General features: G+C 41.9%; 1 protein-coding gene across 7 annotated transcripts in view; it reads right to left on the bottom strand.

Annotated features, from left to right (window-relative positions):
- Positions 1-17,550, bottom strand: part of etv1 (ETS variant transcription factor 1) — a 135,458-nt gene that overhangs the window by 103,465 nt on the left and 14,443 nt on the right. For 6 of the 7 annotated variants that reach the window (XM_061956181.1, XM_061956172.1, XM_061956177.1 and 3 more), the window contains 6 exons: positions 11,353-11,479; positions 9,662-9,850; positions 9,171-9,418; positions 1,727-1,798; positions 1,577-1,645; positions 1,336-1,505 (listed from right to left, as the gene is read on the bottom strand). In XM_061956181.1, coding sequence (XP_061812165.1) covers positions 1,336-1,505; positions 1,577-1,645; positions 1,727-1,798; positions 9,171-9,418; positions 9,662-9,850; positions 11,353-11,479 — 875 coding nt within the window. The remainder of the gene's footprint in view (positions 1-1,335; positions 1,506-1,576; positions 1,646-1,726; positions 1,799-9,170; positions 9,419-9,661; positions 9,851-11,352; positions 11,480-17,550) is intronic. The other variant, XM_061956173.1, reaches the window with a different exon arrangement.

Raw genomic sequence — 17,550 nt, 5'->3', positions numbered from 1 at the left:
CCAAAAAGTCAACATACATGGTGAGAACAAAAATAGTTGTATCTATAAAAAATGGGTCTGTTTATGTTGTTATGTGTTGTAGTTTAGTAAACTTCCTCATTATCACTAATCAGCGTGAAACAGCGAGATAACAACTGCAATTACACAGCGTAAATAAATGCACAAAGTGACTTTATGTTCAGGACAAAGTAAACTTTTTAAAAAAAAGCTTTGTAATTTTAACCAGGATTCTACCAAAATGCAACCATTTAATTTTTTTTCCAAAATTGTCAGAAACTGAAAGTTAAGACTAGCGCATATATTGTATGAAAGCTTTATTACCTTTGCCAGGAGATATATGTAATCACTAGGGTTTAGTTAGTTAGCAACATACTGTAACTCAAAATGATACGGGCGATTTTCAATTAAACTTTGAGGAACTGTCAGAAATGTACTAAAGAAAACTTCTATTACGTTATACTCCGTTTACGCTATGGGTCTCAACTTAAATAAATAATAAATGGGTTATACTTGTATCGCGCTTTTCTACCTTCAAGGTACTCAAAGCGCTTTAACAGTATTACCACATTCACACACACATTCACACACTGATGGCGGGAGCTGCCATGCAAGGCGCTAACCAGCAGCCATCAGGAGCAAGGGGTGAAGTGTCTTGCCCAAGGACACAACGGACGTGACTAGGATGGTAGAAGGTGGGGATTGAACCCCAGTAACCAGCAACACTCCGATTGCTGGCACGGCCACTCTACCAACTTCGCCACGCCGTGTATGTATGCTATAGGCCCTGGCCCCGCCTCCACCGAGAAAGTGGGTGACTGACAAGAGGGTTCACTTTATTTCAGCAAGATAGCTCACAAAGTTATGGGTGGATTTATATGAACCTTTCAGGAAATGTCTCAAATAGATAAGGACCAAGTGATTAGATTTTAGGGGGTGATCTGGATCACCGTCTGGATTCAGAATTCTTTGAAAAATATTTATTTAGTTGCTGTTGGAGGTTTGCGCTCTCCTAGTGCTTTTCTTGTTGCCATTGCAGTCAAGACATTCAATGAAATGAGCAGCTGTGTTAGATAAGAGTATAAATGGATGGATGTCAAAAAAAAAAAATGCAGGTTCAAAAATCCTTAATTATGGCACAGTCTCCTTGTGTCTCTGGGAAAAAGTATAAACATACAAGCAATGGCTATGTCACACATTAATTTCCATTATGTTGACAACAGCTTATGTACTAGAGGCGTCCACTGTGAAATGGTAATGTGACAATACTACAATTTACCACACAAAAAACTGTCTATAAACATCTCACATCCCCAGAGTTCCGACGTTCGCACTTACCTCTTCCGGCTCGATGAGCTTGAACTCCATGCCGCGGCCCGTCCAGGCGATGAAGTGTGAGTTAGACGGGTCGTCCAACAGCGCCACCAAGAACTGCCACAGCTGCAGTGAGCCTCTACGCTGGTAGGATGGGCCCTCGCGGTACAGGCCCGCCTCCTGCTTGATGTCGCCTGCAGAACAGTGGTACTGTATCACACATGTGCAACAAAAAGCAGGGTGAAGCAGTCTTTGAGGAACACACCTTCCATCTTTTCTGGCACCACGCAGGTGTCGTCGTAAAAGTGCCTGGCCACTTTGTCAAACATGCAACCTGGGCAACGACAAGGAGCGTTGATGTTGTGACGACTCCAAAGAGTATTGGGACAAGATCCACACGGGTCATTGCTGGTACCTTCAGTCCGGTTGGCGTGTGCCAGGTAGCCATCTTGGCGCAAGTAGACAGAATGGCAGCTGGGCACCTCCGCTGAAAGTCAGACAAGAAACAAAGCGGCTGTGTAATCGACCCCCAGGCGGCTCTGAAGAACACAGTGTCAAAGTCTGCTCACTCGCTGCACCACTGGCTCTGATTAAAGAACGAGACCCTAGCAGCCTCCGGGCAAGCTCGTAATATCACACCGCTCATACACGCTCGCATTGCCTGGAACATTTGTCAACGAAAAGAAGACAACGCTTACGAGAAAAAAACACAAGTTGACAAGATGGGAACAAAAATAACTAGAAAGGTGCTCTGTGCTACATATGGTGCTCGTATAGCACATTCGATTGGCAAAAAGTTAGAATGACAGAGTGCTAACAGGATATCAGTGTGAGACAAAGCGTGGAACACCGCAGAGGCCACCACATTGTATATGTCCTGGGCATGACGTTAAAGTGCATTCGGCAGTGGAGGCTCCTCTATGGGGTCTTGGGGCACTAGGAGGTTTACCCCTTTACTACTGTTACCCCAGGTGGCCCTTGGCAAAGGCCTAGCACCTGACTGCCCCCTTGCCAGGGATACGGTGAAGACCTCAACGGCGGAGCAGGCGGAAGACGGTAGATTTAAGAACTACCACAACGACTGCAGCAGAAAAGGGTCCCCAGTCGTCTTGGACTCCATGCCACTGGACCCTGACCTGATTCTGTCAAGGATCGTGTGGTGACTGTCTGTGCACCAGTCTCCCCACGTAAAACAAAGTCACGCACAGGCATCCTCCATAAAAGGTATACACTCCTACCAGGAGGATCGTCATACTCGTTCGAGTGACCACCGATGATGATGATGGTATATGTTTTATTTTTTTTGTAACTGTATGTAGAAATGGCTAGTTGCATCAGCTATGCTCTTTTAATGTCTTTAATGTCCTTTGTGTTCTTCAAATCAAATCAAATCAAATCAACTTTATTTATAAAGCACATTTAAAATTTACCACAGGGGTAGCCAAAGTGCTGTACAATGGGCAGGTTAAAAGATAATACGAGTACCGAGCAAACACAACACAACACAAACAGAACATGATAAAAAATAAATACATAAAATAGAATAAATAAAACATAAAAACAGGTTCACAGCAGGTGTATTATGGGGCGCCATTGCAGGATGGATATCACTCAGTGTTAAAAGCCATAGAATAAAAGTATGTTTTTAAGAGAGATTTAAAAACAGGAAGAGAGGAGGCTTGTCTAACACTCAGAGGTAGGTCGTTCCAGAGCTTGGGAGCAGCAACGGCGAAAGCTCTGTCACCTCTAAGCTTCAGCCTTGTGTCAGGGACTGTCAGTAGCAGGTGATCGGCTGATCTTAGGGATCGGGTGGGGCAGTAAGGCTGAAGGAAGTCGGAGAGATAGGTTGGCGCGAGGTTGTTTAGACATTTAAAAACAAATAAAAGGAGTTTAAAATTGATTCGATAACGCACAGGGAGCCAGTGAAGGGACGCTAATATAGGGGTGATGTGCTTACGTCTGCGGGTATGTGTTAGCAGACGAGCAGCAGAGTTCTGCACGAGCTGCAGGCGGGCGAGGGAGGCCTGGCTAATGCCTACATACAGGGCATTACAGTAGTCAAGACGAGTCGAGATAAAGGTGTGGATTAATTTCTCAAGATCATGTCCTGATAGAAGCGGTTTCACTTTCGCTATTTGGCGTAATTGATAAAAGCTTTTTTGAACGACGCTGCTGATTTGTTTTTCGAATTTAAAATCTGAGTCGAACTTTACCCCCAGGTTTGTGACACAGTCGCTGAGATACGGGGACAGAGTGCCGAGGTCAACGTTGGGGGAGGGATAGCGACTTGGACCGAACAACATAACTTTTGTTTTGTCTTCATTTAGGCTCAGGAAGTTAGCTGAAAGCCAGACTTTGATGTCGTGCAGGCAGTCAATAAGACGTTGAACCGTGTTATTTTGTGCCATGGGAAAATAAATCTGGCAATCATCGGCATAAAAATGAAATGCAATACTGTACTTCCTAAAAACAGAACCAAGGGGGAGAAGGTAAAGCGCAAATAAGATTGGGGCAAGGATTGAGCCCTGGGGGACCCCATGTGGTAAAGGAGCTGTGGAAGACATAAAACTGTCTACTTTTACAAAAAAACTCCGGTCGGTTAGGTACGACCGGAACCAGTTGAGGGCGGCGCCCTTAATGCCCACACAGTTCTCAAGACGAGTGATTAAGGTGGCGTGGTCGACGGTGTCGAACGCAGCAGACAGATCTAAAAGCACCAGGACAACATATAACAACATTCTTTGATGTTTCCCTCTTACACACATGCTTATGTGTGCTATGGCTATGAGTTTCCCCCCCCCTGGCCTCAGTCTGGACCCCCTCTCCAGGGGCCCAGGCTTAGACTGAATATTTTTTTTCCCCCCACCCAGCGTTTACCTGTTTCTCACCTTTTTTGTAAGGGGCGCCGCAAGTTGGTAGACCCGTCAGCGATCCTGTTCTGTCTCCCTGTAATGTTTGTCTGCTCTTGAATGGGATTGTGCTGAAAATCTTAATTTCCCCCTCGGGGATTAATAAAGTATTTTTGATTCTGATTCTGATAACGTGATAGTTTGCTGCCATGATTGCCAATCAATCAATCCAGGCTTTCTCCAATGCGGATTTGTCGTGGCGGCCACGGCAAAATAAAAGCCGCCACACCCTAAAAACAAAGACTCCTAGCTAAAAACAAATTCAAGTAATATCATGTATTAATAGATACACAGGGCAGCACAGTGGAACCGGGGTTGGTGCATGTGCCTCACAATACAAAGGTCCTGGGTTCGATGTCTTTCTGTGTCGAGTTTGCATGTTCTCTGCGTGACTGCGTGGGTTCCCTCCGGGTACTCCGGCTTCCTCCCACCTCCAAAGGCATGCACCTGGGGATAGGTTGATTGGCAATACTAAATTGTTCCTAGTGTGTGAGTGTGAATGTTGTCTGTCTATCTGTGTTGGCCCTGTGATGAGGTGGCGACTTGTCCAGGGTGTAACCCGCCTACCGCCGGAATGCAGCTGAGATAGGCTCCAGCACCCCCCGCGACCCCGAAGGGACAAGCGGTAGAATATGGATGGATAGATCACAAAGAGTTAACTCACTTATGCTGCTATATTGACATATTGAGTGCGTTCCAGATTATAAACCATGCATCACACTGGTATACTAAAAGGTTGTAGTCATAAACTGAGTTTGATCAACTTTGACATTCAACTTATATCTGGATATGACGAGAAAGAGACGAAAAGACGCTCCCTTTGCGGCCATCTCTTTTTTTACCTCCTTGAGAATCATTAATAATTCTTCATCTAAACGGGAAAATATGAACATTCCATTAGTCAGCATACCAGTGAGATCAGACATTGTATGGTGAGTGAATGCTTTAGTATGTTTGTCTTGTTTAGCACTGAGCAATACTGCTACTTGCTGGATCTACTTATCCCTTAACTTTTAAAACTTAAAAGGTCATCCTCCGATTATTTAGGCTAAAAAATATTGGTACGTGGGCTACATCTAGAGTAGGGCTGCACAACTATTGAATTTTATTCGTGATCACGATTTTGGCAGCTATGATTAAATGAGGGTGAGGGCGTCAGCTATATTAACATTAACCAAGTACGTTCACAATCAACAGTTAGCCAACCACCAGGGGGCAACCGATACAGTGTGAGAGGAGTAAGAGTGAGGTTGAAGGTAGATCAGCCAGCAGCCAGTAATTTTTAGGAAAACTAAATGCATTATTACATCAGAGCCCTCCCCTCCCGCAGAGATACCAGAGTTACCCACAGGGACGCATTTTAACCCCGGAACACGACCACACACTTCGCAGTCTCCAGGTACTCCCGCTCGTTTCCCGAAACCCGGAAATGCTCCTGTGCGGTTGAACCAACAACAAACACTACAACGAGTTGCACGGCAAAGCTACATTGGCGTGCACAGCCAAACAATTTATCGAGTTGCAGAGACACATTAAGCATTAACAACACTTCCCTACTTTTCTCAACTGCCATCGTTTGAGCGCGTTGTAAAGTTTATAGAGCGGGCCGCCCGCCACCGACGCAAAGCCCCTACTAACAGTTACAAAAGTATGAATGCCCAAATTACCGACGGCCGTAACATCACCCGTGACCCGAGAGACCCCGTATCCATCCACCTCACAAAGACTCGCCAAAATAACGGATGTAATAACGTTTTATTTGGCGAAAGACATATGTGAGCAGTACAATGAATGTGTTCCTTTGTACGGTATGTGCGCCTTTCTTGAATAATCTTATATTTTCAATTGTTTACACTTCATGATTACACTGTGAAATGGCATATTTATTTTAGTTAACCCTTTGTCTTTTGTCCATTTTATTTCATTATCAATGATTTGTTTTTATAGTTTCATTTTGGAAATGAAAACCAAGTTCACATACTGTTTGTTTAAAACAAAGTGCAATAAATATGTTTTAAGTATTGGTAAAAAATTGTGATTAATAATCGTAATTTCAATACTGATGAAAATAATAATTATTATTTTGGTCATAATCGTGCAGCCCTAATATACTGTATATCCATCCATCTTCTACCGCAAGTCCCTTTTTGGGTCGCGGGGGGTGATGGAGCCTATCATATCTGCACTCGGGCGGAAGGCACCCTGGACAAGTCGCCACCTCATCGCAGGGCCAACACACAGACAACATTCACACTCTCATTCACACGCAAGGGCTAATTTAGTGTTGCCAATCAACCTATCCCCAGGTGCATGACTTTGGAGGTGGGAGGAAGCCGAAGTACCCGGAGGGAACACACGCATTCACAGGGAGAACATGCAAACTCCACACAGAAAGACCCAGAGGGGATCGAACCCAGGACCTTGTTATTGTGAGGCACAGGCACTTACCCCTGACCCTCCATGCTGCCCTCCATATGTACATATACAGTACAGGCCAAAAGTTTGGACACACCCTCTCATTCAATGAGTTTTCTTCATTTTAATGACTATTTACCGGGCTCGGGATCTTTCTGTGTGGAGTTTGCATGTTCTCCCCGTGACTGTGTGGGTTCCCTCCGGGTACTCCGGCTTCCTCCCACCTCCAAAGACATGCACCTGGGGATAGGTTGATTGGCAACACTAAATTGGCCCTAGTGTGTGAATGTGAGTGTGAATGTTGTCTGTCTATCTGTGTTGGCCCTGCGATGAGGTGGCGACTTGTCCAGGGTGTACACCGCCTTCCGCCCGATTGTAGCTGAGATAGGATCCAGCGCAACCCCAAAGGGGAAAAGCGGTAGAAAATGGATGGATGGATTGTCACTGAAGGCATCAAAACTATGAATGAACACTGTGGAGTTATGTACTTAACAAAAAAAGGTGAAATAACTGTAAACATGTTTTATAATCTAGTTTCTTCAAAATAGCCACACTTTGCTCTGATTACTGTTTTGCACACTCTTGGCATTCTCTTGATGAGCTTATTTATTTTATTAGCCTTTATTTAACCAGGTAAAATCCCATTGAGATCAAAGATCTCTTTTCCAAGGGAGACCTGGCCAAGAGGGCAGCAGCAAGGTTACATTAAAAACAGTAAACAAATACATAAAACATCACATTTACAACATTAAAACTTGCTCACATGACACATGTGCATACAGACAAGGTAGACTGCAATCCTTTCACAGAAGCTTTAAACTCATTCAACGTAACTAGGGTTTGAAGTTTAATGTTCGATTGTAGGTTATTCCAAGCCTTCGGTGCTGAAAACCTAAATGCTTTCTTGCCCAGTTCAGTTCTTACTTTGGGGACGACAAATTGCAGAACATTCATTGAACGAAGATTGTGACTTCCTTGTTTCTTTGTTAAAAGACAAGACAGATAAGATGGAGTGATACCCAGAATGGTTTTGTAGATGAAAACATACCAATGATTGAGGCGTCGAGCACATAAAGATGTCCAGTTAACCATTGAGTATAACACACAATGGTGAGTAAGGGGAGCGCAGTTGGTGATGAATCTCAGTGCCCCGTGGTACACACTATCCAGCTTGTGGAGACAAGCAGCAGTAGCATTCATGTACAACACATCTCCATAGTCAATAACAGGTAAAAAGGTTGTTTCCACCAATTTCTGTTTCACAGTAAAAGAAAAGCAAGACTTGTTTCTATAATAAAATCCTTCAGAGGTGTCATAATTTTGATGCCTTCAGTGACAATCTGCAATGTAAATAGTCATGAAAATAAAGAAAGTGCATTGAAATGAGAAGGTGTGTCCAAACTTTTGGCCAGTTGTGTGTGTGTGTATATATATATATATATATACACACACACACACACACACACATATACATACACACATACATACACATGTGTGTGTGTGTGTATATATATATATACACACACACACACACACACACACACACACACACACACACACACACACACACACACACACACACACATATACACACACACACACACATCTATATATATACACATATACATATACACACATATACATATATACATATACATATATATATATATGACAATGTCTTCGATCGATAATCATGATATTATTAAGAGGGTATAAGAATATAATAGCATTTTTTGAAAATCCAAAAACTAATTTTTTTTTATGCAATACAAATGAAACAAAATATTGTGGCTAATTCTCTCTGAGAGGAAAAGTAGCAAAAAAGAAGGGTGTGTGTAACATTTCTCAGTGTGCCTCGATGTTCCATTTACTGTACGGCTCCTAGCACATGTCGCAGCTGAGACTCATGATCAAAAAGGGTCAAACAGGCTGCAAAGTGAATGTTCAATAATCTCCATTTAGGCTCATAAACATTTCTCTGAACTTCATCAAGCTAATGGGCTCGTGGAGGAAATTGGCGTTAATCAAATTAGCCCCACCCCTCCCATCCTCTCTCGTCAGCTTGGCGGCCGCTCGTCACTCCATAACCCAAACGCTCCATCAACTGTACAAGTTTTCATTTCTTGCCATTTTTATGCTGCTGTGTTGTTTAAATCCTACACCGAAACAACGGCAATGGCGCAAAATAACCAACGCTAGCCTCAAAGTGGGGTTCAGGAATTGTGGCAAGGTCCTGATGGAGCTTGAGAATCTCCAGAGGCTTCTGCTGATGACCTTTGCCCTCCAAATAGGACCAGGGGACGAGCGTAGGAGGACAGATTTAGAACTTTAACCAGGCGTAACCTCCACCCACTACCCTATTAGAGCACCACAGGAAATGGTGACGGCTGCAGACACCCTGTCCAACCAGATCTCCTTCCCTAATAATGGGCAAACTCAATCAGCCCCTCCTCCCTTCATGCCTGGAATGATAATGCTCCAAAGCAGCCAACACCAGAGTCCACAGCCAGGATAAAGAATTCAAAAGTTGCTCACCTGAGTCGTAATTGAAGTCCCTGGGCTCCTGCTTGATCATCATGGTGGCAGGGTACAAGTGGGGCAGCGGTGCCCCCATCATGGCCGGATGCTCAAACAGAGGGTCGGCGTACTCCTGCTTGAAGCCTTGAGGAGGGAAGGGAATGCTGGGCTCCGACATCTGCCGGTGGTAGATGGGGCGTCCATCGCGAGACATTGACGGCGGGGAGGGGAACGAGTGGCATGGCTCGGAAAGTTGCCGGCGAAATCTGCGAGCCATGAACCATTAGTAGCCATGTGCGGCAAGCAAAAGAGGATCAATAACGCAAAATGATTTTGGAAATAGAAACTTCTTTACAGTGGTTAACTTTTTTTTTTAAAACTTGTATGACAGTAATGTATGGTAAAATACGACATAAAAAAATGCTTGCAGAATACAGAGTTTGACGCCATCTGTGAAGCTTATGCTAACTTTCTTAGCATTATGAGCCTCCGTTAAGGAGCTGTCATACCTGTGGTCGATGGCGTAGGCGCTGTCAGGGAGCGTCTGTGAGACTGGCACCTGGGTGTAGGTCCGGTCAGGTTTGGGTGTCGGGACAGCTGTGGGTGAGGCATGATGGAGGGGGGACACAGGGGTGCTACAGGGGGGCGTCACTGGGCTGGAGGGCTTCATTCCTGCGTGCTGCTTCTGCTCATAGGCACTGTGGTAGGATAAACGTCAAATGTATTGTCATTTTGCAGAAATAAAGAAAATATATACTGTATATATATTAGGGCTGCAACAACTAATCGATTCTAAAAATAGTTGGCGATTAATTTAGTCATTGATTCGTTGGATCCATGCTATGCGCATAGGCTACGTTCTTTTTTGTGTTTTTTTTTAACCTTTACTTATTAACTGCAACATTTACAAACAGCTGAGAAACAATACTCAAAATAATAGGGGTGTAACGGGACGTGTATTTGTATCGAACCGCTTCAGTACGGGGGTTTCGTTTCGGTGCGGAAGTGTACCGAACGAGTTTCCACACGGACATATTAAGTAGCGTACTGTACGTTGTGTAAACAATACTCAAAATGCCGGACATTTGAGGCATTTATGAAACTCCGCAAAAGAGGACATGTCCGGTGAAAAGAGGACGTATGGTCAGTCTATCCTAGCCCGTTAGCTGCTAGCATGCTAGTAAAAGAGGACTAGCAGCGATCGGTTTCACCGGACGTGAAACCGGTCGCTGCTAGCATGCTAGCAGCGACCGGGCTAGGATAGTCTGACCATACGTCCTCTTTTCAACGGACATGTCCTCTTTTGCGGGGCTGTCGGGCGGTGTTTCTTAAATGCCTCAAATGTCCGGCATTTTGAGTTAGGGTTGCGTGTATTTTCAATGTACGTTCAGGGTTAAGAAGGTTAAAAACACAACAAATTGTGCGCGCAGCAGCATTCGTGAGGGAGGGGGAGAGACAGAGAGCGAGAAAGTTATGATAAATGCGCATGCGTCGCCAAGCTCTGCTTTTTATCGATACATTTATCACATTTAATTTTTTTTAATCTATAGCAGGGGTGTCAAAAGTGTGCATTTTGGTAAAATTTTCCTTGTTTTATTTGGCAAAATGAAAGAACATGGAGCCAGTATGCTGTTTTTTTTCAATAAAATACTGGAAAGGATAGAAATCGACAGATTAATCGATTATCAAATTAATCGTTAGTTGCAGTCCTAATATATATATATGTATATATATATATATATATACCGTATTTTACGGAATATAAGTCGCAGTTTTTTTCATAGTTTGGCCGGGCTCCAGTGCGACTTATGTTTTTTTCCTTCTTTATTATGCATTTTCGGCAGGTGCGACTTATACTCCGGTGCGACTTATACTCCGAAAAATACGGTATATATATATATATATATATATATATATATATATATATATATATATATATATATATATATAATTTAATTCCTGGTTATCATTTAAAAAAATTATGTATTTAAATTTAATTACAGCAATATATTTTGATTAAAATAAATGAATTCAAACAGGGATTCTTAAATCTTAAATCAATTAATATCATGTATTCATATTAATTAATTATGCCATTAATTCGTCAATTAAAATAAATTCAAATATTTAAAAAAATATATAGATTAATCATTTTTTCACACTTGACATTTGTATACCCTTTAAAGAGTGCAGCACAAACCTGACGTACAGGCACTTCTCTCCATACTGGAGCTTGAAGGGCCGCTCTTGACTGCAGGTGGAGCTCAGTTCGGAACACGGACTGTGCAGCTCTCTCTTGATCTTCAGCTGCAGTCCGTGGAACGCCACTATACCGGGAAAGGAGGAGGAAATGAGTCATTGAGGATGGCTGCACATCAAATAGGAGCGTCACAATGTCAAAGTACACTCCATGCACTAAAGTATTGGGACACCTTCATAGAAAAAGAAGACCATGTGCAGCTATAACAACTTCCTCTCTTCTGAGAAGACGACAAGATTTTGGAGTGTTTGTGGGAACTTTGTCTGTTTGCGACATCAGAAGTCCCCCATGTTAAACTCATACAAGCATGAGCACTGTGCAGTGGCAGCAGAGAAGGGCCTTCCCAAAAGTGTTCCCGAAAGTTGAAAACTTTGCAAAATGTCTTGCTAATTGGGCCTTGTGATTTTTGTGCTGAATTTAGATCGCGATTCTCTGGCTAAATTTTGTTGCACACAAACCACATTCAGGGCTATGTGCTTTTATTTGATAGTACCGGTAATTATATAATTTCTGCTATTATAAATAATATTAGAGTTTTGATTTTCTGCAAAAGGTTTAATATCTACAAATTCTAATCATATTTAAAAAATGTTATTGAGTTAGTGTGAATCGAGATCACTTTTTTTCCCAGCCCAACTTAGACTAATAAACAAATACGATTGAAGGACCACTAAGGACTCTTGTCCAACCTCTGCTTGATGAATTAAAGAGGCTGTTTGCAACCTCCAAAGACATGTTGATTGGCAACACTAAAAAAAAAATTGGCCCTAGTGTGTGAGTGTGAATGTTGTCTGTCTATCTGTGTTGGCCCTGCGATGAGGTGGCGACTTGTCCAGGGTGTACCCTGCCTACCGCCCGAATGCATCTGAGATAGGCTCCAGCAACTCCCGCGACCTCGAAAGGGACAAGCGGTAGAAAGTGGATGGATGGTGGTACTGGATGTTTACAACCTTTATGAGGAATGCTTAGAGGGCGCTAACTTTCCAGACTGTTATAAACATTATGTTGTGCCATTTTCTGTCTTGTAGCACCGAATGACGTAAACGACGCCCATGCGTTACACACACGCCTTAGCTACAGTATGTGTGTGGTCAGCTAATGATGGCGATTTAACAAAGTTTAGTTACTAACGTTAGCATAATTGAATGTATATTTTATCGTTACATGACTGTAAATTGTTAGTGGCCTCTCTTGGACAGCTTGACGTGCATGCGCTCTGTGTGTGAACTAGAGGTGCGAATAATGATCGATTCTCCGGTGCGATTCAGGAATTGATGAACAAATGTCAAAATATTGATTATTGACATAAAAAAAGGACCGTATTTTTCGGACTATAAGTCGCAGTTTTTTTTCATAGTTTGGCAGTGCGACTTATATATGTTTTTTTCCTTTTTTATTATGCATTTTTGGCAGGTGCGATTTATACTCCAGTGCGACTTATACTCCGAAAAATACGGTAATAGAGACAGCCCTAAAATGCGACATTAATGGTAATGTTCTCTCAACGTTAGTTCTAGGTTTGGTTCAAACTAATTGGAGAAATATTAACCAACATTCTTTAACATTAGGGGTTAGCTGGATTATCGTGGACACACACATAGAGTAGGAAGAAGGAGAGGACAAGCTATGCTAGCTTCGGCGCTAAACTAGCTTGAATGTGAAGGAGTGAAACCAAAGAATAAATGTGTTGTATACTTATACAGAAGGCTAATAGGAACCACGCTACAGCAGAGTAATCAGCTAAGAAGAGACAATTATAAAGTAGATTAATAAATCAGGAAAGACAACAAAAACATTAAGTAAGTCCGGCCGCCAGCTAACAGATAAGACGACACATGTCTGTCTCTAATCACATGTTTGTGGCAACTGGGGCCAACGTCTACGAACATTCTTCGATTTTAGAAGGCACAGAAATGAAGGCCTTGTTCAATCTGCAGGTCAATTCAGATTTTTTTGCCCATATGCGACTTTTATCAGATTTTTTCCATGTCCGTGTGAACAGTGCAATTCCGAATCTTTCATATCCGACCCAGGCCTCCTATGCATGTGGAAATAAATCGGATATATTTGTGATGCGTCCTCAATGTGAACGCTCCTGCGCTCCGAACCCATTCGTCCGACCAGAACGTCATCAAAAAGCGATAAGCGTCATAATTATTCGCCAAAACAGGTGAAAATAAAATGTTTTAGGAACTCACGTGAAAGTTTTACCACTCCGACTGCTCTCCCAGACACGCGGATCAAGCAGACATTGAAGCAAGAATATCCCGTGAAGTTGTCAGAGCCAAAATACTTGTCCTCTTCCTTCTTAATCTTCTACGCGCAATAATTTAGTTCAGAGAATTGCCACAATAGTGCCAGTGCTGAGACCGACTAGAGTTGAATCCTTTTTATTTTGGCAAACACTGCGGCATCATGACTGCATGCGGGGACACATTGCATTCACATTAGAAATCACTTTTTTTTTTCATTTTCATTTTATTTTATATATGTGAAGGGTCACTAAAAAGATCGGCTATGACAAAAAAATCCGAATTGGACAGCCGACCCTGCAGTGTGAAGGTAGCCTAAATCATTACAGCTAGTTGCAAACAGCCCTTTTATCGATTAGGAGTGTACCTATTTTTTGTTGCCCCTCTGTGGTACTGAAGGGTAGATTTGATAGATTATGATAAACATCACAATGCAACAACACAATACGTGCTGCCTGGGCAATGTAACCGCCTGACAACTTTTACTTCCCAGTCAAAGTGAGTCAGCGTACATTTGATTGTGTTTGCTCACTAATGAAGAGCCATTGACAACTTCAGTTCAAGTTAAAAGGAGCGCACACTTGGATGGAGCATCTTCGCTAATCTTATTTCCACGCTGACGGATCCCACTGGTTTAATAGACGCTTCCTCTGCCTTCTGCTGGATGTCAGTCTGATCCGGAACCCAAAAAGTGGACCTGCAATAATTCTTGCACGATTTTGAGAAGAAACTCAATGTGCAATTTTTCTCTCCAAAATTGCGATTTATTTGCGATTTTTATATTTTATATGTATAAATGCATAAAACTGCAAAAATAATGAGGAAGTTATGTTACTTTTAAACTGTCAATAAACATATTCTTGTCTCAAGGTGCAACATTAGAACAATATTTAATTTACTTTCAAAATATTTGGCTTCATGTACACATACTCAGAGTTTTTGTCTACATCATCCTCTTAAACTGAAGAAATAAGCGATAAAAACTATGCAGTGTTTGTTTGTCACCATAATATATTATAATAATAAAAGTATCTATTTAAAATGATAGGAACTTGTATTTCTCATTACTGAAGAGTTGCTTACCGTTGTACTGTAATTAGAAGGTAAATAACTGTTATACTAAATAAATAAAAAAACAAAAAATTGAATGGCCTCATTTCTGTAAACACAAATGTAACCTAAATATCGAACATCTCAAAAGTGCTTTTTTTCCCGTTTAAAAAACAAGATCGGATGTTGTCTTTTTGTTTAATGCCATCACATGATCAAGGTATTCTTGCTCATTTGTCCGTGTTGATGGGCTTTATTGAACATCTTTTTTAAGCTGAAATATTGCCATAATGTCTCCTAATGTTTGTTTCTTTGCGAAGGTTCTCCCGAGTGATTAGCGCTGCTCTCTGTCTGTGCTTCCTGTGTGTGTCAAACTGGCAGTCTCGCTCTCTGCCCACCAAGACCAAGATTGTGGATGACTTTGTTCAGTAAATTATACTGTTAAATAAGGCAGCGGGACCTCTTTCTACCTGTTTGAAGCCAGGAACGAAGAAACGCTAGGCTCAACAATTCTGATTGGCGAACTTACGTTATTGGACAAATTAAAACCTTGATGTCCATTAATCGTGCGGCTTTAGCCAGGTAGGTTCTGTGCTCTTAGACCGAACAAATAGTCAAACGAGTACTTGACCGGGGATAATTAACATACCATGGTCTTGAGTCATGTGATTCTGACCAGAACCGAGTCAGTCCCAGAAAAAGCCTGGCTCGACAAACACTTGATTGAATAGATTTGTGATGTTCCGCTGTGCTTGAAGTCTCTGGGAAGAGGATTTTTTCTGGAGACTTTCTCACGGCTTGACTGGCAGCTGCTATACGAGCAGGGGTGGCTCTGCCAACGCCTCATCTGACGCACAGTCGGGCCCCTGGGAGGAGGGGCGTGACAAAGCTCACTGGGGGCCCGACCTTTCCAGGTCATCGATCGGAGGTCAAAAAGACACTGCCTGTGGGGAGACCTTTGACGACGCTAGCATGGCAGAAACCTTGTCAGGCGCAAGTCACAACAATCGGTCTGGATCAAGACGTATCCCATTTTCATATGAATACGATAAAATCACAATCCAATTAGATCCCAAACATGATCTTATTGTGGTTGTACAAATGTAATCTAGCATACTATTGGGTTGCTAATATACCTACAAACAGTTTGAAACGATGCAGCTCTACAAATTTAATTTGAATTTTTTTTCACTTAAAAACTCAGACATCTTAGAAAAAAAGGTGACCAAAGTAAAACATTAAAGCTGGATTCTGCCCTTATTTTTGGGACACGACACCATGTTTAAATAAATGAGTCAATATATTTTTTGAATGATAAGAAACTACAGTACCAGTCAACAGTTTGGATATACCTTTTCATTCAATAGGATATGAAAGCGTCTTCAAACTGGAGATTGGTACTGTACATGAGGAACACATGCTAGGCAGAAGCAATAATAGACACATTGTTTCTTTGTGGCTTATAGAGATAGCTCTTGTATTATTGTTTGTGTAGGATGTGCAGGGGTACCTAACATCGAGACTTGTTTCCTTGCAGACAACTTTGCACTTTGACGTCTTCTCTCCATTGATCACTTAATCAATACCAAGCTTATTCAATGTACATGTGAGCATGTATAAGTAATGTCAATAGAGATATTTACAGTATTTCCGTCATTGAACGACGACGTCACATGTTCCTGCCGCAGAAGACATGGAAATGTCACAATAGATTTTTGGCTGCGGGGCGCCAACGTACGTTAATCAATAGCTAGACTAGAACACTCGACACTTCCTATTTAGTCCAGAATGTCACAGTGTGATTGCGCTCGTTATCTGCTCATTGATTAAGAAGCTGGAGCCTTTTAAAAGAAGCAGTTAAAACAATTAGCAGCTCTATTTGAAATGCTAATGCCGCCTGTAACACACATACATACACTATTTAGTCCATCTTCTCCTAATATTACCCCCAATTATCTGTCCTTTAGATTTGTGTGTACACATTCTAAGTCATTGTTGTATAGATTTATTAGAACAAAGTACTTTTGTATTTTTGGATACTAAAATCCCACTTAAAAATGAGATTGATTCTGACAATTTGTGCATTTGAGAAGTACAAATGGGGTCTTTTTAGGATAACCTTCACTCAATTTGGCAGATACTTCTCCAGCCTATTCATTTAAGAAAAAAAAATAATTAAAAGAAACCCAGGTCTTTTGGCAACGGTGGAAAAGCTCCCCTTCCATTTTCACCTACTGTAGGTGCTCGCCTTTACTGTTAAATGATGGCGGCGGAAGATCTGCGAGGAACGTATGGCCTCATTTTACACCTCCTCTACTCTGTCGTTCCCTGCTAAGTTATGCTAATGGTAAGCATCTGTGGTGGAGCTGGAGACAAAAGAACCTTCTTCTCCTCCTTCAGCTGGAGGACACGACGGCTTCCAAGCAGTCGCCATGCTGCTTCGACGCCAGGATGACATTGAAGACGGCTGCCAAGTCACCTCAGCAAAGTATGACCTTTGTTGGTTTAGTAAAACTTAAAACAACTGAGGATTCTTAATATTTCCTTCAAGAGATTTTGCAGCTATAATCTATTCTAATAAAACTAAAAAAGCAAATAGGAATTACTATCTTTTTATTTTCCGAATGGGAATCAGGTCTTTTAATAAACAGTTTAATAGATCCTTAGAACTTAGTCTGGATTCAAATCATTTTTTATCAAAAATTTAACTGTCAACATTGGAATTCGTGCTAGCTAAAAAAAAGCTAAATAGGCACTATTGGCTAGATTTCCACAATTTTTGGCTTTATGATTTGACCCTTAAAGACGTGATTGCCTTAACAGTTGACCAAAGCAA

The sequence above is a fragment of the Nerophis lumbriciformis genome, linkage group LG04 (genome assembly GCF_033978685.3).
Source record: "Nerophis lumbriciformis linkage group LG04, RoL_Nlum_v2.1, whole genome shotgun sequence".
NCBI classification, from domain to species: Eukaryota; Metazoa; Chordata; class Actinopteri; order Syngnathiformes; family Syngnathidae; genus Nerophis; species Nerophis lumbriciformis.
This window is presented reverse-complemented; position numbering and strand designations above follow the sequence as displayed.